The sequence below is a fragment of the Sturnira hondurensis genome, unplaced genomic scaffold (genome assembly GCF_014824575.4).
Source record: "Sturnira hondurensis isolate 20B ecotype Veracruz unplaced genomic scaffold, ASM1482457v3 Scaffold0003090, whole genome shotgun sequence".
In the NCBI taxonomy this organism is placed as follows: domain Eukaryota; kingdom Metazoa; phylum Chordata; class Mammalia; order Chiroptera; family Phyllostomidae; genus Sturnira; species Sturnira hondurensis.
In genome coordinates, this window is record NW_028075721.1 from 6,179,454 (window position 1) to 6,206,761 (window position 27,308).

General features: G+C 37.9%; 1 protein-coding gene across 1 annotated transcript in view; it reads left to right on the forward strand.

The window, feature by feature from the left end:
* CDH8 (cadherin 8) overlaps positions 1 to 27,308 on the forward strand; it is a 339,116-nt gene that overhangs the window by 245,935 nt on the left and 65,873 nt on the right. The window contains exon 9 of the mRNA XM_037041593.1: positions 22,007 to 22,128. Coding sequence (XP_036897488.1) covers positions 22,007 to 22,128 — 122 coding nt within the window. The remainder of the gene's footprint in view (positions 1 to 22,006; positions 22,129 to 27,308) is intronic.

A 27,308-nucleotide genomic window follows, 5' to 3' on the forward strand; every position in this document is an offset into this window, starting at 1 on the left:
TCATTGCTTATCACATGTCCCTCTGGATCTTTACTCATAACATTATCTTTTCCTACTTGTTTACCCTGTCATGTCTGGGCATTTCCAAATACTAGTTCTCCTGAAAGGTTCAATCAAATGTTACCTTTGTCTGCAAGCAATACACGTTGCTGCTGCTAGAAGAGAATTCAGAGAAGGCATTGATGATCTAATTTATAATTATAGTTATTTGTTTATGTGCCTTCTGTTCTCTCCCAGGCAAATGTCACCAAGGGCAGAGAGTTCATCTTACACTTTTCTGTAATCCTCGTATCTCATAGCATACAGAGTACCTCATTATAAATGATAGGTAAATATCATTTACTTCACTGAATGAGTAAATAATCTTAATGGATACCATTTGTATACATTATAGGATTTTTAACTGCCTGCTCATAATATGCTCAATACTATTCTGAAAGGGACAAAATATACCAGCCCATCAATACATGGGGAAAGAAAAGGGCACAGGATTCTTGCAAAACTTCTGAGGTGGGCATATATCAGAGAAGGGGTTTCTGGGGAAATAAAATATCCTCTGGGAACAGCAGTTGGTTGTATACTTGAAAGTTAATAACCCAAGCCTAATTCTTTGTTAAAACCTAGGGTAGTTTTGTCTTACATTATCTCAAGTCGGTAATCAAGAGAAAGATGTTGCTTAATTCTCTTTGCAGTCTGTCGTATTATGTGCCAGTCTATTACTACCCCTAAGAAAATAATTTTCTTTGCTAACCATCCAGGAATCTGCGATTGACTGTTCCAAATGTTAGTCATGTTCTCCCTTTAAGAGTCTTCGCAATAACTGTTTCCTGTGCCTGGAATATATTGCCTCTTGCTAGAGTCGTGATGAGCTCTATCTTTGAATCTTTATTCAAATTAGTTCTGCCCTTACCCCGAGCAGGACTATATCTTTTCTCTGCTTTGTTTCTATTACCCTTTCATCCTTTCAGACAGATATTATCATTTACTTATTGTTATGTATATTGTTCAGGAATTCTTCCCCATGGATAGAACGTTTTATGCTGTAAATGAATAGCTCCCCAACAGCTACAAGAGTATTTGGTGATAAATATTCACTAGCATTGAATAAATATTTTTTCAAATTCAAAAAATATTTACTGAATGATGGGATGATTTATTAAGTAATGAAAGAAGAGCGAACACATAAACCAGGGCTAGACTATTAACATTTATCATTCAGCTTAAAGACATTGGCTAAGTCCTAATCACAGTGAATAATTAACTGGTATAATCACATGTTTAGTTTTCATAGACATCTTCAAATATTTGAACTGGAAAAGTCACCAGAACTCAATGTCATATCATGGCCTTTCTGTTTTTAGAAAGTGTAGCTTGAAGTACAGGCAGAGGGCATGTATTTCCTGTTACATATGAACATCAAAAAACCCCAAAACATGTTATTAATCTCGGCCTGACCCTGAATTCTATCCCAGAGTCCTCCTTTCTATGCTGTTTTTAGGCAGCTACTGTCGAAACAATGTGTTACTCTTCTTACTCTCTATGGTAATGCACTCTGCCCACATGGACCTTTTCATGTATCCAGATGGTTCAAAACATGTTCGGGCAGTCTTTGATCTTACAGGTAAAAGTGTATGTCTCCTTTATGCCGATGCTTTTTTATCTCTCATACTACATGTTTTGTCTATTTGTTTTACTTTTTGGTTTTAGTTTTCTCATGGAGGGAAGGTGAAAGGGATTTGTGGCAAATGATCTGACCCTAGATGTGCTTCTGGAGGAAAACCCTGTCCGTGCGTATATGGCTTTGTAGTTGCACATCTGTGCTTTCTGTATCAAGTTCAAATTTAGGGCATGTATTCTACAACTGCCAGTGGTTCGGATGCTCTTTGGAGGGAGTCACACGTGAATTTCAAGCCTGTGTTGCATCAGTATTTTTTACATTTTTTTTAACTTCATGGAAGTGAAATAGTTTCTCCATACATTTGTTTTGCCATCTGTATAATGGATACAAAGACAAGCTGAATGATAAGAACTAGCATGTATCATTATTAGCTTCCTTTTTTCCTTCTCTTCTTTTGCCTTTGTTTTCCCTGTTAACCTGGAACTATATTCATTGTTATTCATATGATGAAATGATTTGTTTAATTGCCTTAATACATTAGGTAATTAATTCTTTGTAGTGTTGAGCAAATTGCAACAATTCCCTGAGAAGAAATTATAATGAAGTTTTATGTGCACGAAATTAAAAGTTATATAATCTTTTTATTCTCACACAGTTGTGAAAAATCACCTTGATAGGCAATATTTGAGATTACAAAACTCTGAATTGCTCTCGTGCATTTCATTAGAAATAAATATGGTTGTTGGGATGAGAAACTACGCAGTGAAAGGCATTCGCAGAGGTGGGTTATTTTGGGTGGGGGAAGTTCCCAACAGAGAATCCTGGGACCCACATCATCACCAAAGATTCAGGCTTTAGTGGGCAGACAGCGTGAGGAGACGTATAATAAATCAGAGTCAAACTAATTACAGGAAAGAACAAGTGATGTGTGGTGCTGTGAATGTGTGACCTGTAACTTCAATGTGGGAACCAGACGAGGAGGAAAATTACTATGGCAATCACTAATTTAGTTTCACGGAGTCAACTCCAACTATAGCTTAGCCCAGTTAAATGTGGTGGTTAAGCAGAAGTGAGGATAAAAAGCAATGCTTGTTTTAATTTGATGATTACAGCATATATTAAAACCTACCCCGTGTCTACTGTGTGGTACTCCGCTTGCCCTCCACAGTCTTGTTGTATGACGGCATTCTTGCAGGTCAGACCCCATCACCTTGGGAGACTGATGCATTTTTCTCTTGAGCATCAGTGTTAGAAAATACGTCCTTAAAGTGAGCCAGCATCTGCCTCAGTGTATGAGCGAGTCTTATTCTCTCCCTTTGCCTGGTAAAATACAAAGTTTCTTGGAAAAAAAATGTTTCTAAGACATGGTCTTAGTTCCCTGGAATAATGGCTAAAGGAGACAGTGGTGTTTGTAGGGTTTGGCAAAAGGCAGGTGACAGGACCTCAGAGAAGTTGAGTCAATGAGGACAGAACTTGAAAGTCTGGAACGAGATACAAAATGACACAAAAACAGACTCTTATAAATTCTTTTTAAATTCTGCAATTTGACTTGTGTTTTCATATATGACCTCTTTCACTCCTCTGAATAACCCCAACAGATAAATATTATTTAACTTTAGGGAGTCCTACTATGTGCCACGTACCGTTACATGTGCTGAATATGACAGTGAACCAAAAAAGACCTAAAATTCTTATCCAAGTGGAATTTCCATTCTGTTAATGACAACCAGGCTTTGCCAAATGATAATAGCTCCGTACCAGTTGAAATCTGAACTTCTACTTCTAGAGGGGATGCTAGGGCAAGTTCTTTCTTTCTAGAATCAAAGCATAACAGAGAATGTATAAAAATACAGCAAGTATCAATGCTCTCATCCAAATCCTCACACGATCCCCAGTGTAGACAGAGAAAGATTCTTAAATGAAGGAGGGATTCTCTCACTGTATTTTTATCATGTTGAACCTGCTCAAAGCTCTGGAATTTAGTTTTTATTTTTATTTTTTTCTTCCTAATAAACATTTCTGGGCTCAAAACCCAGACCCATTGAATCAAATTTTACCACATATTCTGCTGTTCACAAGAATTCAAGAAAAACTGCCTCAGCTTTCATTGTAGCTATTTTAAATGAAGCAAATTTACTCTTCTACCCCCAGTCCCTATTGTAGCTTCCAGCTTGAGTAGCCGGAATTCCATAAACCCATTTGTTCCCTTCATAAAAGGGAATCAGAAAGAAAATGATATGTTTCCCTCACATAGACTATGCCCTCCTCAAAGCACCAGGTAATAGGAGTGTATGTAACGTGTGCTTGGCCTTTGACCTTTAGAAATCATCGCTCTGATCTTTCCTCCTTGCCAGCAGGCATCTACTGAGAATAAAGGCAGTTTTCTGGCAATCACCAAGAAAAAGGAAGCAGGTCTCATTTCATTTCCATATTGAGGAGGAATGCTCAGATTTATACGTAGAGAAAGGAGGGAAGTGATGGTTGAGTTCAATGAAAAATAGTGAAAGGGGGTCAACACACCTATAACTTCCTTCTGCAGTGCTGTATGCATTATTTGTATGCAGGAGGGAAAAGAAGTTGGGGGGTGGAATGATGTTTACCTACAAGGGCTCCCTACACCCTTCCAAACGTTCTCTCTTTCACCTCACCTGGTTGTATTTTGTCCATGAGTTTCATCTCCACCTGGAGTCCATCTGCACGCCCAACTCCATGGAGGTATGCCTGCAACTGAATGTGTTTTGTTCAGCGGGCTTTGCTGTTCAGTCTCTCTTGTCTTAAAAGAGGGTCTGGCACCCCGGAAGGAGAAGGTCAGTGTTTGTTGATGGAATGAAAGGTGGGACAATGACTTTTAAAGTGATAATGATCATATGTTAAATGTTTATAGGAGAGGATAATCATGTTGTTTTATCTATAGGGTTGTATAAATATGAAAGCATGGTAGCTGAAAGCTTTTTCTCCCCCTCTCACCCGAGAACATTTTTTCATTGCTTTTAGAGGGAGAGGAAGGGAGAGTGAGAAACATTGATTCAAGAGAGAAGCGTCAATTGCCTGCCTTTCATATGCACCAGAACCAGGAAGTGCCCAGACCTGGGATGGTACACACCCGTACTGGGGATCGTCTGTGCCTGTACCGGGCATCAAACCCACAACCTTTCAGTTACTGGATGATGCTCCAACGGATGAAGCCACATGAGTCAGGACTGAAAGAGTTGAATAAACGGCAGTATTTTAAAGACAATGATAGTAGTGATGACACTCTGCTGTGGCAGGCATGGATTATTAATGGAGTGAGGTTTGGGTTTGTTAGTAGGATTTCACTTATACATTTGATTGTACCAAGAAAGACATATAAAGAGTCCTCAGAAGTTGGACCCTAATTGTACAATTTTCTGTATCACTCAGTGGAGCACAGAAAAAGTCAACTAAAGAGGTTCATTCTCCACTGATTGATTCCAGAATCTTGATGGACAAAATCTACATCAAGATGATTAATGTTTTAAGGGGACTATGCCAACAGATGGAGAAAAATCAGGTTACTTCTTACTTTGTCCAAAGATGAACCCCAGTCATGCCCAGCCATGTCAGCAAGGAGACCGGCACAACTGAGTGGATTATATGCAAAAACAAAACCGTAGAGGCCAACCAGAGGACTTAGCATTATGCTTGCAGTGCATTTTTCTCATCTTTTTAAAAATAATATGTTGAGAAAAAAATCACTTTTTACTTTTGTTTTTGACCTGTTCTTTTTTTCTAGACATTAAGGTGGTTTTGGTAGCATACAGAGCTCTTGGTCGTCTCCATAAATTCAGGAAAAATGAAAAACAACCCTCTGGCAGTTTTTTTCTTTTTTCATTATTATTTGCAATTGTTTTGCTAACGACATTGAGGATTCCAGGATTGGTCTCTGTGTTCCGTCACTTGCTTGACATTTTGTGCCTTTATCAGTATCTCCATTGTCTGTATTACAAATTTGCCTGATGGATTTACTAAGTGCAGGAGGAGCTTATTAACCTTCCTTTAATCTGGCAGATATTTTAAAAAGTGAGTTTTGTGCAGCTAGCAACTAATTTTTACCTGTAACCAGAGAGAGAGAGAGAAATTTAGACATCCCGAATTGCACAATGCTGTTATGAACAGGTTCTCTGGTTGCCTCTGCAAACACAATTATTAAAAAAAATACATAGTGCTTCCTATCATTTATAGATTTGCATATTCTACCAAATGTATCTTCTCTACCTTTTTCATTTTATTCAAAGAACAGATAATATTCTGTGTCTATTTACCACTCTACTATACATGGATGAACAGATGGTTTTTGTTAGTGCGGTCAGGGACGTGGGCTGTGGAAAAATTCACAAAGAGAAGAAAAGGCAGAGAGTAAAGGTTATTTTTACTTTCCCAAAGGAGGGAAAGGTCTAGGTGTGGAGAAATGCACCAGCCCCGAGAGGTCAGGGCTTTGGGCTTTTGTCAGGTAACAGGGAGGTTGGAGGGAAGTGTGTTTCTGTCGGGCTGCAGCTTCTGTCAGTGTCATTTTTGGGTGCAGGGAGCAGTGTCCAGGGACTGGTGGTTGTGTTCGGGTATGTGCTCTGGTATGTGCTCTGGCATGTGCTCTGGTATGTGCTCTGGGATGTGCTCTGATATGTGCTCTGGTATGTGCTCTGGTATGTGCTCTGGTATGGGTCCATAAATTCCCAGAGCCTCTGTGCCTTCAGGGCGCTTCCAGTATTTTTCTAGCCCTGAGGATCAAGGCTCCTAAAACCATTAGGGTCAGGCATGCTTAATGGGGTCCAGCCAGCTCTGGGAAAGTGGGCCTGAGAAACGGGCTCTTGTCCTATTAGCTTTGTGGATACAAATGCACTTGGCGGAAGTAGTGATGTATAGATGACACTATGTTTGCATTCTCATGTATTAAAGCCATTTAATAGTAACTTCTGAGAATAAATCAACANTGGAGGGAAGTGTGTTTCTGTCGGGCTGCAGCTTCTGTCAATGTCATTTTTGGGTGCAGGGAGCAGTGTCCAGGGACTGGTGGTTGTGCTCGGGTATGTGCTCTGGCATGTGCTCTGGTATGTGCTGTGGTATGTGCTCGGGTATGTGCTCTGGTATGTGCTCTGGGATGTGCTCTGGGATGTGCTCTGATATGTGCTCTGGGATGTGCTCTGGGATGTGCTCTGGTATGGGTTCATAAATTCCCAGAGCCTCTGTGCCTTCAGGGCGCTTCCAGTATTTTTCTAGCCCTGAGGATCAAGGCTCCTAAAACCATTAGGGTCAGGCATGCTTAATGGGGTCCAGCCAGCTCTGGGAAAGTGGGCCTGAGAAACGGGCTCTTGTCCTATTAGCTTTGTGGATACAAATGCACTTGGCGGAAGTAGTGATGTATAGATGACACTATGTTTGCATTCTCATGTATTAAAGCCATTTAATAGTAACTTCTGAGAATAAATCAACATCATTCATTTTCCTATCATGTCCTTGATACTGAGGTGGTGGGTTGGGCTGCCATCTCACCGAACCCCTCTGCTAATCATTTATCTTGAATTATGTATTTGTCATTTAGCTCAATAGCTTGGTCCACTCTCCCAGTAAATGCAGAATTTATTGTGGCCAGAGCATAGACTGAGAAAAAGCAGTCTCAAGAGCTCTGTCTGGCTTCGTAGTCAGGGTGTTAACTGCAGATAACCCAATCTTAATTACCATACATGAATTCTTCTGGGTACTGACTCATGGACGATTAGGGTCATTTTACAGTAGTATATTTTGTCCATCCTTCAACAAATAGAGGGTGACTTACAGTTTAATTTTCTTGGGGAAATAATGAACATATAATATCCCAATGTGATGAAGGAATAATTAAATGTTTTTCTTATGTCTCTGATGGTAGATTATATCCCACTAACTCTCCCACTGGGAATAACTATAAAATTGGGGGGGGGAATATTTGAAGGCATCCAGTTCTTAAGGAGCCACTATACTGGAGAAAGAAAACCAATTGAGATGACTCCTCAATATAGCACTGTTCATTCCCTTCAGGGCGATTGAACTCACCAGGGCATAGAATCCAAACAGAAATCGGTGACCCGGAGTGGACAATGCTCTCATGGGACTGTGCAGACAAAGCTGTACTTCAGGGCTACCTAGGTGTCCAGAAATTGAGAGGCCAAGTCTATGGCGAGGAGGTCGTTGAGGAGAAGTTCTCAGAGCATTATGGTGGCTTTTCCCCTTGATACTCACCAATTCTTAAAACATGCAGGAGAAGGAGGATTTGAAACCTTCCAGATAGCATGTGCTAAGAAATGAAACAGGTATTTTAGCAACTGAACAGACAGGATGGGCTCCTGAAGTAGAGGGAAACCAGAAATGAGTGTAAATCAGCCCTTACAAATTCTGAAATTTATTCTTGACAGTAGCAAGGTGATTCATCTTCTGCACATCTTCCTGGGAGGAGACAATCAGGTCCCATGTGAAGGAAGGTAATATCTTTCATTCTCATTTCCAAAATGAAGGCCCAGATACAGGAAGGGTGTGACAAACTGGCATAAACAATCAATGCATTGTACAGTTGCTTGCATCGCATATAAATATTTGGACAGTACTTAAGGCATATTCTAAGAAGTCAAGGACACATACATGCATATGCTTTTTAAGGTTACCACTACAATACTGTTAACCCGAGATTCTAATATGCCAAATAGAATCATTAAAATGTATTAATCCAGGAAGATAGAAAGGAGGGAAAAGAAGAAATAACTGATGAAGAAATTTTAAAGATACAATAAAAATTAAAACCCAGATATATAAACATTCACACTAAATGCAAGGAAACTGCGTCATACTTCAATGAATAGGCATTAATGATCAGACTGGAAAAGAAATAAATTTCATTTTTTATTGGGGGGAGGTTGCTAGTACTGTTCTACATTTCTTATTAAATTTATTGGGTACAAATTTCAAGTGTACAAGTTGATAAAACCTCATCCGTACACTGCATTGGGCACCCACTACCTCAAGCAAAGTCTCCATGCCCACTTCCCCACTCCTTTGCCCACCTCCACCCACCACCAACCCCCTTCCCTCTGGCCGTCACCACACTGTTGTCTGTGTCTATTCGATTACACACACAAACATACACACATCTTTTTGCTTAATCCCTTCACCTTTTTTTTCAAATCATGCTTCTTATCGGAGATAAATAAACCTTAACTCTAAGAGCGCATGAAGACTGAAAGACTTGAAAAAGATCTATGTAAATTTAAGCCAAAGGAAAGTAGTTCAGCTATAGATGGAGCAAAAATATTACCAAAAAGATAAATTTCCTAATGTTAAATGATTCAATTCATCAGGAAGATATAAAAATTCTAATCCTATATGGGCCCTAAGACTATGCTTGCCAAGTATGGAAAGTGAGCAATTGACAGAAGCAAAGGATGAAATAGATAAATCAATTTGTAGAAAAAGATTTTAACCTCTAAGTTGCTAGTAACCAAACAACTAGACAGACAAAAATGGTAAGGACAGGAGTGTTTGAATATCATCATTACTAAATTTATCCGATTGAAATGTCAGACCCACAGCATTCAAAAATTCGGGAAAAATGATTGTTATCAAACACAGTTGAAACATTTCCCCAAAATGGTCAAAACAGGGACATAGAGCAAGTCTCAACCTGTGCAGAGTGTGCTTGGAATAAAACTAGAAATAAATAACAGAAAATTTAATTATCCCCAAGTATTGGAAATTAAGCTATAGACTGACTTCTGAATGATGCATGAAATACAGAGTGAAATCACCAAAGGAATTAACACAATTTAAAACAATGGCATGGTACCACTTCTGGAATATAGCTAATACAGTGCCTGGAGAGACATTGGCCCTGAGCGTCTATACAAGAGAAGAAAAAAATGCTAAAAATCAATCAATCATTTTAAGTGGAGGGAGCATCCACTTAAAAAAGACTGGAAGTAAACAGAAAATTTAAAAAGTAGTAAAGAGATGAAGACAAATATAGGACTGACTATAATGACATTGAAAACACATACAATAGTGAAATCTAGCAAAACCAACAAGCTATTTTATTTGCAAAGATAAAGTTGATAAAATCTTGCAAGAAAAAATAGTACAAGTTACCAATAGCAGCAATGATGAAGGAAAGATCACTCCAGGTTCTGTAGATATTAAAAATAATAATAACTGAATATTACTAACATATCGATGCCAATAAGGTTTAAAATATATGTGAAAAGGGCTACATTGAAAAATGCAGTCTCTCCAAACTGGCATAAATAAGAAAAAGAAAATTATGTCTATCACTTTCTGTATCAGATAAATTAAATCCACAATTGTTCATTCTTAACACAGAAATTGTCATGTCCAAATGAACCTGACACGAGCTTCGTCGGAGAAGAGGGGGCATTTTCCCCTCTCGTCTGAAAGCCAGCATAATCTTAATGCTAAAACGGAGAAGAATATTACAAGCAAGGAGAATCAACAGCCTGCGTTATGCTATCCTAGGCAGCATATTAGCAAATCAAAACCATTAATACACAAATATAATATTGCACCCAGAGAATATAAGGATAGATTATAACACTTGAAAAATCTATTGATATAAATTAAGATATTAAGAGAAAAAACATAAGATCAAGCCTAACAGGTGCACAAAATACTGTATACTCATTTCTTCTTCATAAAAAAGCTTTTTGCACACTAGAAATAGAAGAGAACTTAATCTGATCAAGGGAAGCTGTAAAAAAAACACAGCAAATATCCGACCTAATGCTACAATATTGAAAGATTTCTGACTGAGATTGGAAATGAGATAAGGTTTCTACTGTTGCTACTTTTATTCAATTATACTGAAGGTTTTTGCCAGTACAATCAGATACAAGTAAGAAATAAAAGTATAAATATTGAAAAGAGAGAAATAAAGTTATCACTATTCAAAGAGAATGTGATTGAGTACCTAAACTTGAAAGGAAAAACTAGTGTTAAATTTATAAATAATAAGTACATTTGTATGATTGTTGGAATTATAGAAAAATCAGGTTTTTATTTTCTGCTAATTCTCAGAAAAAAAATAAAAATCCTGCTTACAATACTAAACTGACTCCAATTAAATAGTAACAAAATTTAATGAGCCCTGGCTGGTGTGGCTCAGTGGATTGAGCATCAACCTATGAATCAAAAGGTCAACAGTTCGGTTCCCAGTCAGGGCACATGCCTGGCTTGGGGGCCAGGTCCCCAGTTGGAGGCCTATGACAGGCAACCAACTGATGTTTCTCACCCTCTCCCTTCCTTTTACTTTCTCTAAAAATAAATAAATAAAAATCTTTTAAAAAATTCTAATAAATGATGGCCAAGTCTTCTAATGGAAAACTGTAAAACATTACTGAAATTAACTAAAATCCAAATAAATAAATAAATGAAGTATTTATAAAGTTCACTATTTGAAGATTCATATGTCAAACATGTCACTTCTGTTTAAATTTATCCATAAATTTTTTGCAATATCAATCAGAATTCCAACTGTTTTGTGTATGTGGACACACACACACAGTTGGGTAAATAATACTAAAATATGCATGGAGGTGAAAAGGCAAAGTAATCAAGAAAGTATGTGCAAAGAGAAATAAAACTGTTGATATTATCATACTTATAATTTCAATATATTGAATTTGAGCATTTATTATAGAGAGAGTTATTAAGAGAGCATCGCATGAGCATAAAGACAGGAAAATAGAACAATGGGACAGAAAATTCCTGAAACAGGCCTGTATAGAAATACTCAACTGATTTACGAGAAAGATACCACAGATGATCTTTCAATTATGTTGATTGTGAATTGGATATCTGTACTAAGTAAAATCAAAACTTAATCTCTCTGACTATCAATATTAATAATGTTCAAGTAAATCAGAAATGTCAAAAATAAAACAATATGACTTCTGAAAGGTAACAGAATTCTCAAATTCTGAATCCAGCCACAGAGAGGTGAAGGTATTATAATACCCATATCTAGCAAACTCATATTCTTCATATATTTTGTACTATGCTTATCAATTAGGAAAATATAGACTACCCAAATTAAAAAATGACAGAAAGTTGAACAGGTACTTCACTAAAGAAGACATCCAACTAGCTAGTAAACATAATAGGCCCTGTACATTTAATCATCAGGATATTGCAAATTAAGATTTCTCTTAGCCCTGGCTTTTGTGGCTCAGAGGTTGAGTACCAGCCTGTGAATCAAAGGGTCACTGGTTCAATTCCCAGTCAGGGCACCCACCTGGGTTGCAGGCCAAGTCCCCAGTAGGAGGCATGTGAGAGGCAACCACACACTGATGCTTCTCTCCCTCTCTTTCTCCCTTCCCCTCTCTAAAAAATAAATAAATAAAATCTAAAAATAATTTTTTTCTTAAATGCAACTACACACCTCTTCAGTGGCTAAAATTAAAAATGAATAATAAATAATTGGCTTTGCCAAGTGTTGTTGAAGATGTATAGCAACATGAACTTTTATACATTGCTGGTCAGAGTGTAAATAGGTACATCCACATGGGAAAGATATTTGGAAGCATGCACTGAAGCTGAATGTGTGCATAGCCTATGTTCTTTGAAGTCTATTCCTAAGTATGTAACATACCTAAATTCATACATTTGTGCACCAAAAGAAATGCACTAAATATTTATAGTTGCACTTTTCAGAATAGCATGAGACTGAAACAACCCACATACCTACCAGCAAGAGGATACATAAATTGTAGTATATTTATACACTACAGTTATTTTCCAAATAATGGAAAAGAATAAACTACAGCTATATGCAAACATAAGAATGAATTTACGAATAGTATATGGAGCTAAAGAGACCAGATACAAAAGTGTTATGTTCTATTAATTTAATTTTCGTAAGGTTCTTGCAGAAGTCAAACTAATATAGTATCGAGAAACAGAGATGTTTCATTGAAGGACATAATGGCTGAGAAGGGGTACATAGGAGACTGTCAGGTGCTGGTCATGCCAGGTATTTTGACCTGGGTATCTCGCATGGGGATGGTAATTTTATAAACATATACAAGAATAAAACCTTAAGGTTTGTGCAGCTTATTGTTTGCATGGCTTACCTCTACAGAAGCTGACCTCATGCAAACAATTTAAGGAAGTTACCCCAAGAATTTTTTAAAGTGTGATGATTATATTTCTAAATATAAATTCGGTGTTAATAGAAAATTCAGTGTTAATAGAATCATCAAACCTGTCTTTTGATAATGCTTATTAACTGTCTTGCATTGTTCAGAAAGTAATCCATAATTAAATGATGGTATTTTAGAATTATGTTTAACGAGTGCTAAACTGAAGAAAGCCTGTGGGAAATAAGCAAGGTGCATTTTTTTCTTTAATGTTTGTTTTTTCACTTGTTGGTCAGACTCCCTGGAATCCTATTCCGGCTTTGCCACTTTCTGGCTTTGAGTGGGTATGGGGAGGCTGACTAGAGGTCATAAAATTGGTATTTTTTAGGCTCATTTGATGTCTACAAAATGGTACTTCTTTACTGTCTGTTAAGATATGTAACTCATCTAAATTGATTTCAGTTCTTACATACTCTGAAATCACATTCCCATTTGAGAAAGTGAATCTTCATAGTAACCCAATAAACTTAAAAGAGATAAGGTATAACAGGTCATGCAATACTTGCTGGGTGGTTTACAATATTAATTTCCTTCCCTGTAAAAGTGCATGTGTGTTTGTGTGTACACGTAAGTACCAGGGACACCACTGGCTACTGCAAGCTGATACTGAATGAGCATTTAAACTGAATATTAAATAAATCTATACATCAACTCCTCTTGAAAGTATGAGTTTCCATAATTAAGATTCTATTGTACAAGGGGATTAAGTTGAATGGCATTACAAAAATAATCTCCAGAAATTTAGTTCCTATAATCCTGAGTCAATTCTATTTGAAATAATTAAGGGGAAAAAATCACTGAGGATTTCATAATGGAAACATAATGCAATTTGTTGGCAGAATAAGAGATTTTGCAAAGACGACTTAGATCACCAGTGGGTACCTAGGGAATAATAAACTCATTATAGGATTTTATTTCCCTTACCTCTTACAGTATGGAGAAAGATGAGATCTATAAGAAAATTATAAACATGTAGTTAAGGCCGTGAAAGGAGGGAAATCAATTTTTGAGTTACAAATGCAGCAGAAGCGATGTACAGACTGGTGAGGCATACCTGTAACAAAACAAACAAACTCCATGTGTGCCTATACACATACACACCACAACACAACAAAACAAAAAAGAATGGAGACAACAGAGAAGAAATCTTATGCATCATTAAAGGATTAACACTAGGCCATTCTATATAACACATTAATAGAAAATATCATATTTCCATTCTTATTAGTACCATTTTTATGGATAGGCTGTCTTTGTATGTATGCATGTACATGTAGTTATATGTTATCTTTATTTAGAATGCAACTTAGAGTTTGACGTTAAATACAAGTATATATTTCAGAGGTTCATAAAGTCAGTTCTCATCTCAGTGACCCCAAAGCTTCTTTCCATTGGACCAAAATGTTACACCCTAAATGGGTGACCTTACTCTCCACGTCCTTAACTCTTGTGAGCAGGAGTGAAGATGGTGAGGATTCACTGTAGACATGTAGGAAAAAGCAGCAAAAGGTCTTGCCGAGCATTTATGGCGGACTCCACTACTTCCAGGTTCACTTAAGATGAATGCAATACATCAGAGGCCCCCTTTCCACCCCATTTAGGAAGCATTTGAAACCATTGTGGCCAGGTAGCATGCTTCTTCTTCTGTGGGGAAACATGACAGGGGTCAGCAAGGACTGAACCACAGCCACGGTCGGAGAGTCCTTTTGTCCCACGAGTTTAAGGAATTGTCAAATATGTGTAAGTCCACATTTTTTTTAGGGAGAGAAAGCGTCGTTCTCACTTTCTGGAGAGAGCTACCCCTTGGTTAATAGAAAAGCTAAGGCACGTCAACTTTGCCCCTCTGACACCAAAACCCCACTCTGATTACAGTTCTAATTTTGTTCTCTAACACTGTATAACGATGACTGGATTTTAGGGAGCAAAACAGAGGGGCTCCGCTTTATCATCTGGCTGGCTGGCATTGTCACAATCCTGTAGTAATCAAAAATTATTAAAATTCTGGTGGTTGACGCTTCCCTCTGTGCACACTAGAAGACACGAATTTCTTGGTATGTATTTGAGGGAGCCATAAGACTGGATACGAACCAGAGCATTCATTTCCTTGCCACAAGGAGGAAAAGGTAAAGCCTAATAAAATATTGTAAAGAGAAAAGTCAGTCAACATTATGCCTGGTAGCATCCTTACTCTGCTGGTGCTAACTGGTTATTATATTCTAACTTGTTTGCTAATTAATAACTTGTGAATTGGTAAGCGACCAATAGTGATTTAGAAATTATCAAGCCATTTATGGGCAAAGTGTACATCAAAACATTTCATCTTAGTTACTAGAGAGCCTAAATCCACTGCTGAAATGATTTCCCATGACCTTGCAAATCCCCATCGCTCTTACTGTAAATTTCCTAAATTGCTTTCTTCTCTATCCCGCATTCAGTCCACATCTTCCTACTTGATAAACGTCCACTGCACCTCCATCCCCTTATTCAATTATACATTCTCTCTTATTGGGCATTCCCCCATTGACTGTAACTTACTGCTCGTGGCTTTCGCCCTCCTGCTTACAGGAGGCTTGAGAATTATTTATGGAGCCTCCCCAGTATATCTAAATTTGTCAAATCATTTTTCTCCCTTATAGTCTGAAAAGGAGAGGCTGTTTATTTCAATCGATGCCTGTGAAAACAGCAGCTCATGGAAACTAGTTAGAAGCAAATTCCCAAGGAGCTTAGGCTCGGCACTGCTCCATTACCTTTGATTGGGAAAGGGCAAAATTAATGGGCAATTCATGAGGCCCTGAGACAGGGGGGTGACGGGAAGCCACTAGGATTCACATGGCAGGAGTCAAGGAGCTGCGTGTGCCGTGTCAGCCTCTTCTTTCATCCCATGTACAAACGCTCTGACTTTTGCGGTCGACTGAAATGGGCTTTTCTCTCCAGATCGTTGTGGTACATCTCTGGTGTTTAGGAAATTAATCTTTAATGAATGCTAATCAAGTCTCTAATTATAATATCTTTATGTTTAATGTTTGTGTATCTGATGAAAGGCAAACATTTGGGGGCCAGTCACAAAGGACATGAATAATTTTCTTAGAAGCTTAATTAATGAGTTTTATTGCTCTGTAATATCTTTAAAATTGGAACTGCCGTCATTTCATTAATTTTGATAAAAGTGAATTTCAGCAGTTAAATGTGACATGTGTTGAAAATTATGATAAGTTGCACTAATTTTAATCATGCATGTTCATTTCATAGAGATAGCAATGATATATTTTGGGGATATTTGAGGGATGTGGGGTAGCAGTTGCTTGTTTATCTTCTTGTGATTATCTTTGTTTTAACACTTTCAAAAAATACCCATAGTAGTATCTGGGATGCTCATATATTTAAGAAAACCAAATAAAACGAACAGTAACTTCTCTTGCCAAACTGCCTCGTTGCTACCTTTTACTATTGTAAATTTCAAGAAATATTTTATAAGCTTGTCAGTGATCACATGATATAGTTCCTACTCATTAGCATATAACAGAGGACTCTTCCTGATTTGGCCTCAACTTCCCATCCTGAGGTCAGGACCAGCCACTTCTCTAGACACTCCTGCCACCGGAGCTACAGATTTTGGCAAAGACGGGTCTCTGGACTTCTGGGCCTTTTTGCATGTGGCTGGCTATATCTAAAGGATTTGTCTACCTTTCTTTACCTAGGACATTTCTACTCATTATTTAAAAATCTTTCCTGTGACTATAGGAAACCGTCTGTCCTTTGCATAGTCTTCCACACCATTTCGTAAGGGAGTCATATGTAGAGCAGATGAGGGTACAAACAGACCATTACAGTGTGGCATTTTCTTTAGGACTGTAGATTCATTAGTAACAGGATCTTTGTCTTCGTAACTGTTGGAATGCAGATGTAAATACTTGTTAAACGAATAAAGAGGAGAATGATGAAAGAGTAAATGAATGAATGACAAAATTCTCAGAAGGGAATCAGGAGTTATTTAATCTCCGTGAACTTTCATAATATTTCAAAAAATGAATTTAAGGAAGAAGTGCAACTAAATTCAATTTACATACCTTTGTTTCCCAGGCCAAGAGGAGGTTTGTAATTGTATCATTCTCTTCAGCCACAAACATCTTAACTTTGGGGAAGAGGAAATATAGTAGGTTGAATGGTGGTCCTCAGAAAGGTATGGCTAGGTCCTAACCCCAGGTCCCCGTATAAATATGTTGGAAAAGGGTATTCACAGATGCAATGAAGTTCAATATCTCAAGATGAGATCATTCCGTATTATCTGGGTAGGCCCTAAATCCATTAACAAGAGTTCTTAAAAGAGTTGATGATCTAGGAAGAAAAAGAGATGACCTTGCGATGATGTAGGGAGAATCTGGAGTTACGCAGATGCAGCCAAGCAATGCCTTGACTTCCCCTCAGGGTGTCTTTCTGATTCTCTATGGTCACTAGCTGGGCTACAGTTTTAACCCACATCTCTAAGGAATCTACCAACTGTACCAATTTTCTCCCACTTGCCTTTCACAGCCTTCATTGTTTTGAGATCATCAATGACATTGAACTCCACATTCCTTTGCAAAGGAAGTTAGCTCCCTTATTGGAAATTCAGAGCTCTCTGCGTTATGCTTCTCTCATCCATCCCCAGACAAAATCAGAGCCAGGTCTCTGGAGCAGATAAGTGACACTTCTCCTGGGGAGGGAGGAGCCTCAGTCTTCTTGCAAGAAACCTCCGCCTTTGAGCCATGGCAAGGGTGACAGGACCCCAGGATTCTCAGTGACACATTGTCCAAGGAGTAGGGACTGGGTGGAAGAAGGCAGCCCCCTCCTGCAATTGCCCAGAACTTAAGCTTCAGCAACCAGTGTCTGGTCAGGATAAGAAATGCCAACATCCCAGCTCTCCTGGGTAGATGGCCCTCAGCTACCTGCTGAGGAGGGAGGGAACCCTGTTTTTTGGTTGCATTAGTCTGGAGTCTATTTCCCACTGAGCTGAGCTGTGATGGTGGATGACATGAGCAGGTCTTAGTTCAAATACTACAGACTTTCTTCAAATGTTTTGGTTTTTGTTTTTCTGTATGCTCTTAGGATCTTTTCCATGGAATTTAATTTTTGGAAAATAATTTTCACTAGTTTTTCTGGGAGCCAGTAGAGCACCTCATGCTATCATCCACAATTATTTTTTAAAAAAGGAATGAGCATGTATGCATGGCCATGCTCAGTTAGTTGCAGCATTGTCATATACACCGAAAGGCTATAGGTTCGATTTCTGGTCAGGGTATATGCCTGGGTTACTGGTTCGATCCCCAGTCATGACAGAGGCAGGAGACAACTGATCATTATTTGTCTCTCACATCACTCTCTCTCTCTCCACTCTCTCTCTCTCTTTTAAAAATGGAAATAAATAAAAATGAATTATGTGGTAAAAAGCTTTTTGGTGGCTTGGGCTGGATCATGAAGGCAACAAAGAATTGAACAGTCAGTCAGAAAGAGGAGGGGTTATGTTACATCAAGTTAGGGTAAACTGCCCAGTATGTTTTATGTAAACTGTTTTATGCTTTATGTTTTATGTAAGGCTACATTAATTGTAACTGTCTCACCATATTCCATTAGCGTATCACTTTTTAGTGTTAGGGTAAACTGTTTAGGTTTTATTTCTTTTAATTATTTTATATTAATGAGCTTAGAAGGTAAAGTACTAAATTAAAGGAAAACACCTAGAAATGTATTCAGTTAAACTACACAGGAAGACGTTAATTTAGTCAATTTGGGGAATAGTTGAGAAAATGTAAAACATACATTCAATTTGTGGTATATATAGTGTATACAGTTCTTTACAGCTGTGAGAGTTGGATTTCAAATTTGGTTTTGAGGTTTTGGTAGGCCAAATGGAAGAAGAATATATAAGCATTTACCAAAAGCTGGTTGTCCATTATATTTAAACAGACTATTTACTTGTAGAGTTGTTGAGACAGATTAACTATCAGAATCAGGGGAACATTCTCTGTCATTTATGATCTTCTAAAAGTATTAAGGGACAGACCCAGTGTCACAGTACATTCAACAACTATGAACACAACTAAAACAGATGTCATTACTCTAGGGATCTGGGCCCCTGAACAGTGAAATACGACCTTGTCCCAGATACTGTTGCACGTACAAGAAAGTGTGTATCGCTTTAATGTTGAGAGTTATCCGAATAAAAAACCTCACAGAGCTTCTTCACTTTCTATGCTTGAATTTTACTATTGACTGATCATTAAGATCTAAGAGAAAATTGCAATTAATTGCAAGTGTGAGATTAAGAAAAGAGAAGAGAGCAAACTAAAAGCATTGGCCTCAGCTTAATTATTCTTTTGCCAAAATGGAGAAAATAAAGCATGTACATGCATGTTTGTCTGTGGGGTGTTTGCACGTGTGAGCGTGTGTTCATGGTCATGTTTGGTGAGACAGAGGGGAGACAAAGAATATCATACCTAGCTGACTTGGCCCAATCAACTGTTGTTTGTGAATCCGATTCAGTAAGACTAGCCTTTTCTTCATTTCTCAAGGAGCAAAATCATATTTAAGGAGTTCAATGGCTTTTCCTTGTAGTTGCAGTTTTCTAAGACTGTGTACCTATTATTCACTATTACATATCTGTAGCTTATAAAGTCTATACTAATCATGAGCTATTTATTGATTGAATGGTTAGAGAGATTAAAGGCAAAATATACAGTAACAGAAGGCTTTTATCGTTATGTACAGACACAAGAATTGGTCTAAGATGGGGAATGGAAAGAATGACTATTTTATAAATAAATAACTAATAGCTCTTAAGAGTTAGATACAGATTATCACAAAGTAAAATTCATTAATTAAAGGGACTGTACTTGGGTGAAATAGTACAATGAGCAAAAATATGTATGTTAAGTTGGGCAGAGAAGCTTTCAGGTTATTAGTGCAATTCTGAGAACATAAATGGTGGTACAACCTGTTAGATTTATCCAGCTTGGTATTTGATATTTGAACACAAAGTTCAAATAGAGATCAAACTGGAGATGAATATTTATAACGAGCACATAAGCATTCTTGAGGAAATGGCCGCGATTAGTCACCTGGCAAGCCAACAAACAAAACAAATACATTTTGAGCTGGACTTTATCAATAGTATACTGTGAAAAATGGTCATGTTTGAAAGGCCAAAGCTACATCTTGGAATTAATTTTTAACTCAGTAATATTGGTAGAGGCATGTGGTCCTATGAGGGCCAGTCTCCATCTAAAATATGGGCTTCACATTACCTGCCTCCTAGCTCTTTAGGGAGAAATGGATGAGGTATGATTTCGCGAAATATCCCGCACTGTGTGCAGTAAACTCTCGGTATTCACAGTGCTGAGGATGTTGGGGATTACAAAAAGCAAAGGCTAACATGCCCTTGACTTTGTGCCCAAAACTATTGGAGCACTTTTCATTTTTTTCTCATATACTATTCATCACGATTCTGTAAATAACACATTAAGTTCTTGAGTTTCAATTTCCTCAAGAGTAAAATGAAGTCATGTAAATTGCTCAGCATCTCATGGGTAGTAGGAGACGAGGGGGGAGCTGTACACCTTGCTCACAGCAAACACTATATTTATTCCCTTTCACTCTCCAGTAGCTGCTCGTGAGCATGTGGTCAGGCTAAAAGAGGTGGACACCTCTAAGCATGTGATTATACCTTATTTCGAATACGTTATGCCTTAGTTATCTGCTTTATTCAAGTAGGTAAAGCATGAAATATAAGTTCCTTATCTTAGGTTGATGTGCTATACTTTGAAAAAAAACTTCTCCTCTGTCAAAAGTTGGGAGGCCCTTGCTTCCTCTTTGAATGAAGAATGAGTTGATTTTTTTAGGTACAAGAGAGTCAAAGAGAAAGGATGGGTCAGCTGACACATTTTAGGCCATTGGCTTCATGGTAGGGGGAGTGAGGTTATGTTCCATTTTGGAGATGGTCAGAATTCCCCAGGATAATAATATTCATCTATCCTTAGTTAATCCAATTAGAATATTGGAGAGTAGCCATGGTAGTTAACCAAATCTAAAACTTGTAGCATTGCCAGTAGGGTTAACCACATATAAATTTGTAACATGGCTCTGATCATTTGCTGTGTGCTTTAGAAATACTTCCATGTTTAACAACAATAACGGGAGTATTTGAAGGTTTTAGAGATCTGAATTGCATCATTGATCCAAAAGAAGGTCTGATATATCAAATGGAAGTCTGTTTTCTTCACATTCTAAAGTCAAACATTTTTCCCTTCTTGGCTTGGTTATGAATATTCAGTGCCACAGAAACACAAATAAACAACTGGCCATCTCTAATGCATTCTGTATAATTTACAAGAGATCAAAAGATTATACAGTCAGAGTCAGACTATTGTATTTACTACAAAAGGAAAATCATTACATGGCCCAAGTCAGCAACATATTAATGGGCCAGATTTCTCTGTGTATGTGTGTATATAACTTTAAATTTAAGGTCTTGAAGATTAAGGAATATGTATTAAATCCTCTGCTATTGGAATTGGCCTGGAAAAATTCGATTATTATCTGCTTACACTGATGAAAATGTTTATGAAAACTACAATATTAAAATGACTTCGTCTTATCTAAAAAAATTCCAAAGTCAATTTTTAATATAAAATAAAATTTGCAAAAGATAGAATCCTCCATCTTTAAGATGGTTTCTTTTACCCTTGTTAAGGACACCCTCTTTGCAATTGATTTGGCTCTGCTCTTCTGCTGGGTTTTTGATGTTCATCTTTAATAGCTAAGCAGTCAAACAAGAGATAGCACACAATGGGGTATATTCCACCCAAGATAAACAGAGAGATGAGTCTTTCTTGTCTACAGCGTTTTTTCTTTTGTGTCACAGACTTTCTCAATAAAGTGAAGCTTTCTTCATCAGGGAAAACTTCTAATTATTCAGGCGAAGTTGATGGTGTTTATCGGGCGAAGTTCCAGCAAATGGTGTTTGAAATAATAATATATACTTTTTTTTCAAAGCAGTGAAGCACGTGATATTTTTTTCTCATTGAGTGGTCAGATTTTAGAACCACCATGTTGAAAACCCCCTCGTTAAGGGAAGTTGAAACAGACACACCTGCTTTCAAAAAGAAAGTTGAGTTGCACGTTTAAATGAAATGCCCTCAATGCTGATGTTATTTTTTCCTTCCCATAGGGAACCACAGTCAGATATCACGAGTGCCTGTTGCTATTAAAGTGCTGGATGTCAATGACAACGCCCCTGAATTCGCATCCGAATATGAGGCATTTTTATGTGAAAATGGAAAACCCGGCCAAGTAAATATCTCCATGTTGTTAATGCTGCTATGTTTGTATACAACTGTCTCATATTTGATTGACCTGCCTGTTAGTGTGCGTTTGCCTTATTTACATTCTGCAAAGTCACAGGCGAGAGGCCTCCGAATGGAAACAGAGAGGGAGGCATTTTTTCTGAGACGTTGATTCTCTCCGCTTACGAACAAACTGGCTCTGGAAGTAGAACGACCGGCTGTGCTGTGAACCCAGAGCCAAAGTACGATCTTAAAATATCTCAGGATACGGATGAGAGCAGGGGAGGTATTACAGTGAAGGGGCCAGACACCTGACCTTCACAGGGCAGGAAGCAAAGGGAAAGCTCGTGGGGAGGGCGCACGCTTGTTCCACATCGAACGTAGGAATGACTCCTGATGGTGGAACCCAGGACAAACGGTTTTGCAGAAGTCGTATGAAGTGAATTTTGAAATCTCTAAAAACATAAGATAATGTAGTTACACATCAGATAAACAACATGTTTTGGACACACAACTATAGTCTCTGATACATGTGTATGGATAGGATTTTTTTTTTACTTGTCTTATATAGCATAAATAGGAGGGATGAAGAGAGAGGGAGGGGAAGAGGGAGGAAGAGAGAGAGAGGAAGAAAGAAAGGAAGGAAGAAGGGGGCAGGGAGGAAGGGACGTTGCGAGGGAGGGCTGGAGGAAGAGTTATAAGCAAGGACAAAATGACAAAACCTGCTATGCTCTGAATGTCAAAATGGAAATAGTCTATGTAAAGTTCGAAAAATCACAAATGTAATAGACTTATTTGCACAAGGTACCAAAATACTGTATATTTAAGAAATTTATCGTTTTTCAACTTTCTAATTTATTTCTGGATGGTGACATTTTAATTTAAATAAACAGCAGCTGACAGCATGACACTGGAGTTGTTAATCCAACTATTCTTGGGCCTCATGTGGGTGTTAGGAATTAAACGTACTATTTGCCAAGCAGTTTACCTGACAAGAGTCAGATTTGTTCCATGAAAAGAAAGGAACAGCATGGTAGCTTCATACTTTTGTTTATTACAAAAGACCAGTGTGGTACAGTCCTGTGAGACAGTGAACATTCTCCCCTAGATTTCTCTCATATATCGGAAACATTAGCATCATTTCTACCTACCCAAACAGCACAGTCACACACACAGAGCAAAGCTACAATTGTAACCATAGAACTGATTAACTGCAAACATCTGGACATCATAAATGGTGTTATTATCAAAACATTCACCTTTCACAATGATAGAATTTTTTATACTATAAAATTTAGTATAATACTCTAACATTAGTTCAAATGTTTCTTCATTTCCTCGTCTAGCATACGTTTTGACGACTTTCATTTGTGACCCTTCAAGGAGGGAGTGTGTTTATATATACAGAGTGGGCCAAAAGTAGGGTCACAGTTATTTGCCTGAAAAATACTATCATAATTAATAAAAAATAATAAAAGAATAAACTGTTTAGTGTCCACTCAACTATAAACCTACTTTCTCCCCACTCTGTATAAGTATGCCAAGTATGTATGTGTGTTTATATGGCAGTAAATACATTTAGCTAAGTTGGTAGATTGAGTTGGCAGAGAGTTTGATCAAAATATTCAAAATATATGCAGGTCAGTTTCAAGGGTACGTTTGTGTGATCTGGATTCTTGCTGGGGTCATGTAGCCAATCACAGACTCATAAGCCAGCCGCTTTCAATCATACAGAACCGTCAAGTGCATTAGAATTTAAATAAAACTCCATTGTTCATGCGGGACTCATCACACAAGCTTAGAGAGTCAATGGCATTGGTATTTCAGACATTCGACATTGGCTTCACTTGTGATATTGACTTGTACGCCTTCAGAACTCCAGGAAGCTGGAGTTCTAGCCAGTTGATTTTCACCGTTTCCAAGGTTTTAATGATTCCTCAGCAGTTCTGACCCTCAGGAAAAAAAAAAATTGTGTGGTTTCATCACCTCTCCTATGCAAGATCAAAATAAACGAGAAAAGCTGATTCTTTGGTTTATGAGTTTTGCAAATCAAAATGACTCTGGGGAAGAGGTGTGTGCCTGTTGTTGCACTAGCCTAGCCTCCAATGAATCTGTGCAGGTGTGTTTTTTAGGAGTTTATTTTACATAAGGAGAGCAGATCTTTGGCTGGTCAGCATTGTTTTTGGACATGTGACTGGCTGGGGTATACATCCGCAGTCATTCATCTCCTGAATTCCCTGATTTCTTGGTGCTAATCAGAGCTCGTATTTGATTCATTACATCACTCCCAAGTCACTTTCAATGGCTCGAGTATCTCATTTTTATATTTAATGTTTTCCAAACATTCATCTTTGTTACCTGCACTAGTGTTTACTTATGCAAGTTCCACGTAGAGAACACCTTCAATCATCTCTCCTCACACCACACAGACCTGACTCATTTTGAAATCAGAATGTTCATTCTCAAAGGATCACACACTCATGAAAAACAAATGTCAAAAACAGAATCAGCCCTAGATTCATAGGCACTCAATATTTTTCAACAACCATGTCTGCTTTACTACAGTCTCAGAGGAAGGAGCTAGGGGCCTTTGAAATCTGGTTTGCCTGGAAAGTATGGATTTAAGCTAAATTCAGAGGGGATTAACCTTCTGGGAGACAATATAGGTGGAGATCATTGTAATAATAAAGACAAGCCAATCAGTACTCAGTCTCGTAACTTCCAGATGGAGATTGTCTCCGGGAGGTCTTTAAAACATTTCACAAAACCAAACCAGTGTCAACATAAACAGAGACAATTCTATTACCTTTGACTCTTTTCCACTGGATTGAACTTATCTGAACATAGAATCAAAAAAGAAAGAAAGGACAGAAAGAAAGAGAGAGGAAAGAGTCCAGTTTCCTCTTTCCCAGTATAACTTTCCAGTTCATGTTGTATCTGTGCTAAAATCGGCAAAGGTTCACTTTCAAACTAGAATTGCAAATCATGTCAGCCCCCACCGCCTCCTCGTGATTCTCAAATGAAAGATGATTTTTTCTTGAATTTGTTCCCTTAGGAGAGTAACAGCCACCCATGACACAGAGAAGTAGTTCACATTCCGTATTGTACAAAATCAATGTAAATCCCTTCTGATTAGAATTCTTTTAAATCTTTCCTCCATTACTTAAATGTCAGTATGGCATTTTCGGACTACCGGTTACTTTTATATTTAAAATGTTTCGATAGTTATAGATAATTTATCTTAAATCAAAAGATAAAAGATGGCATCTGTCTTTAGTCCCTAATTCAATGCTGGTATGATGGAGTTCACTACAAATTACTTGGCCCTCAGTTAATAGGAAAAATGAAAAGATGGTCTCTACTTCCTTGAAATCTCTAATGACCAAGGCAGAGATGAGAGTATGGACTCAGGATTTCAAAATTAGAAAGCAGAATATATGACTGTTCATGGGTAGGTTGCAGGCAATAAGTATTAACTGAACACTAACTATATAGCCAGACCTTGGCTTGGTTACCGGGGACTTAGTGGAGAGAATGTCCTATATATCAGCATGTTTCTCTCCTACAGTTTCCCCTCTGTCAGACACATAATAAAATTAGAAATGATAGAATTGCAAGAAAATGCCTCAAACTTTTCTAGGCAGAAAAGAAGACCGAAGAGATAAAGGAAATAGAGCTATCTGAATGAAAAGACCTCTTAATGTAGGACATGTTCCACCAGAGACAGGAAACATCTGTCAAGTACTGGAGAGGAGTCAGCGGGGAGTAACCCTAACTCTGTCCGAAGAGAATGGTGTATTTGGAGAAACAGGTAACAGCTGTGGAGAAACCATTAACTTCCTTCGTTATGCCTGATAACACCACACTCAAAGCCCAATGTGGAGCAGAAACCGAGAACTTCAGTGATCAGCGTTGGCCAGTGGGACTTCTGTGATACTGGCCTCCATCTCTTCTCCTTAATATGGCTGTTGTAGGGTTTTATTTTCGATGCTGGCCTTTTGCTTACCACGAATACAGGCTTAGGGTAATTTGGTCTAGGTAGTTCACTGATACAGGGATTGAACTACAAACATATTTCTAGGAGTGACTCAAGGTCTCGTGTTTACTCTCAGAGGATATTCACTGTTGGAGAATTAGTTAGGCAACAACCTGCTTCAGCGCTTTTTTCTTGGGGAAGGAGATTCCTCTGTTACTATAAATAAATTTAGGGGAGGATAATTCCAGCTTCCTCATCTTCTGTAGTAGTTGAGATGCAGTATTTAGAATCAAGTTAATCATGTCTGGGTTAAAAAAATACTTCGGTTTACCTCTTTTAATCTCTTCTTTCTCTGACCAATACTGCAGCATATAAAGTTAGCTTATTACAGAAATATCACAGCCTCCTCCCCCCCCCAAAAGATAATAGCCTACATTTCTGGACATGTATTTAGCCAATGCTTGGCATGTAATGGATATTCACAGAATTTTAAAATAATGATTGTGATTCATTTCATTCAGCAACGACAGTTATTTCAATAATTAGTTTCTCAGATATTACCATGGAAACACTCATTCTACCCACAGATACACATTACACAAGCTAACCTCTTCAAATGAAAAATCATTCATTTGCTTATTGAACGATATTTACTGTGCCTGTACAAGATGCTAAATATTGTCATATGAACCTGGGGAAAACACTATGAGGACAAAAACCGATTCTGTCTAATAGAACTTAATAAGAAAGAGATGTTATTTTTTAAAAATAAAATGAATAAATAACAGGTTTAAATCTCGAAAACTGAGTCAAAGAAATGTTAATGCAACTAACTAGTCTGGAGGGAACAAAGAAAAAGCAAAGATGTATTTTATAGAGGGTTGTCAGAGAAAGTTACTTTGCATATTGGTATCATTTAAGCTGAACCAGAAAGATGGAAAAGGGGCCAGGCATGCCAGAGTGGAACAGGGCCTTCTAGCCAACAGCATAAGCTTGTGCAAAGACCGTGACAGGAGAAAGACCTTGGTTTGTCTGAAGACTTGAAAACATAAGCGTCCTAAGCAAGTATAATAATAAGTATGCAATAAGCAAGTATGAGATTGGACAGAAAGAGCCTGATGTTTGAATAAAATGTACACACATACACACACATGTGCACAATTAATCAAGGGGAACATTAAGAAGGTTGTACATGCAAAAGATTAACATTA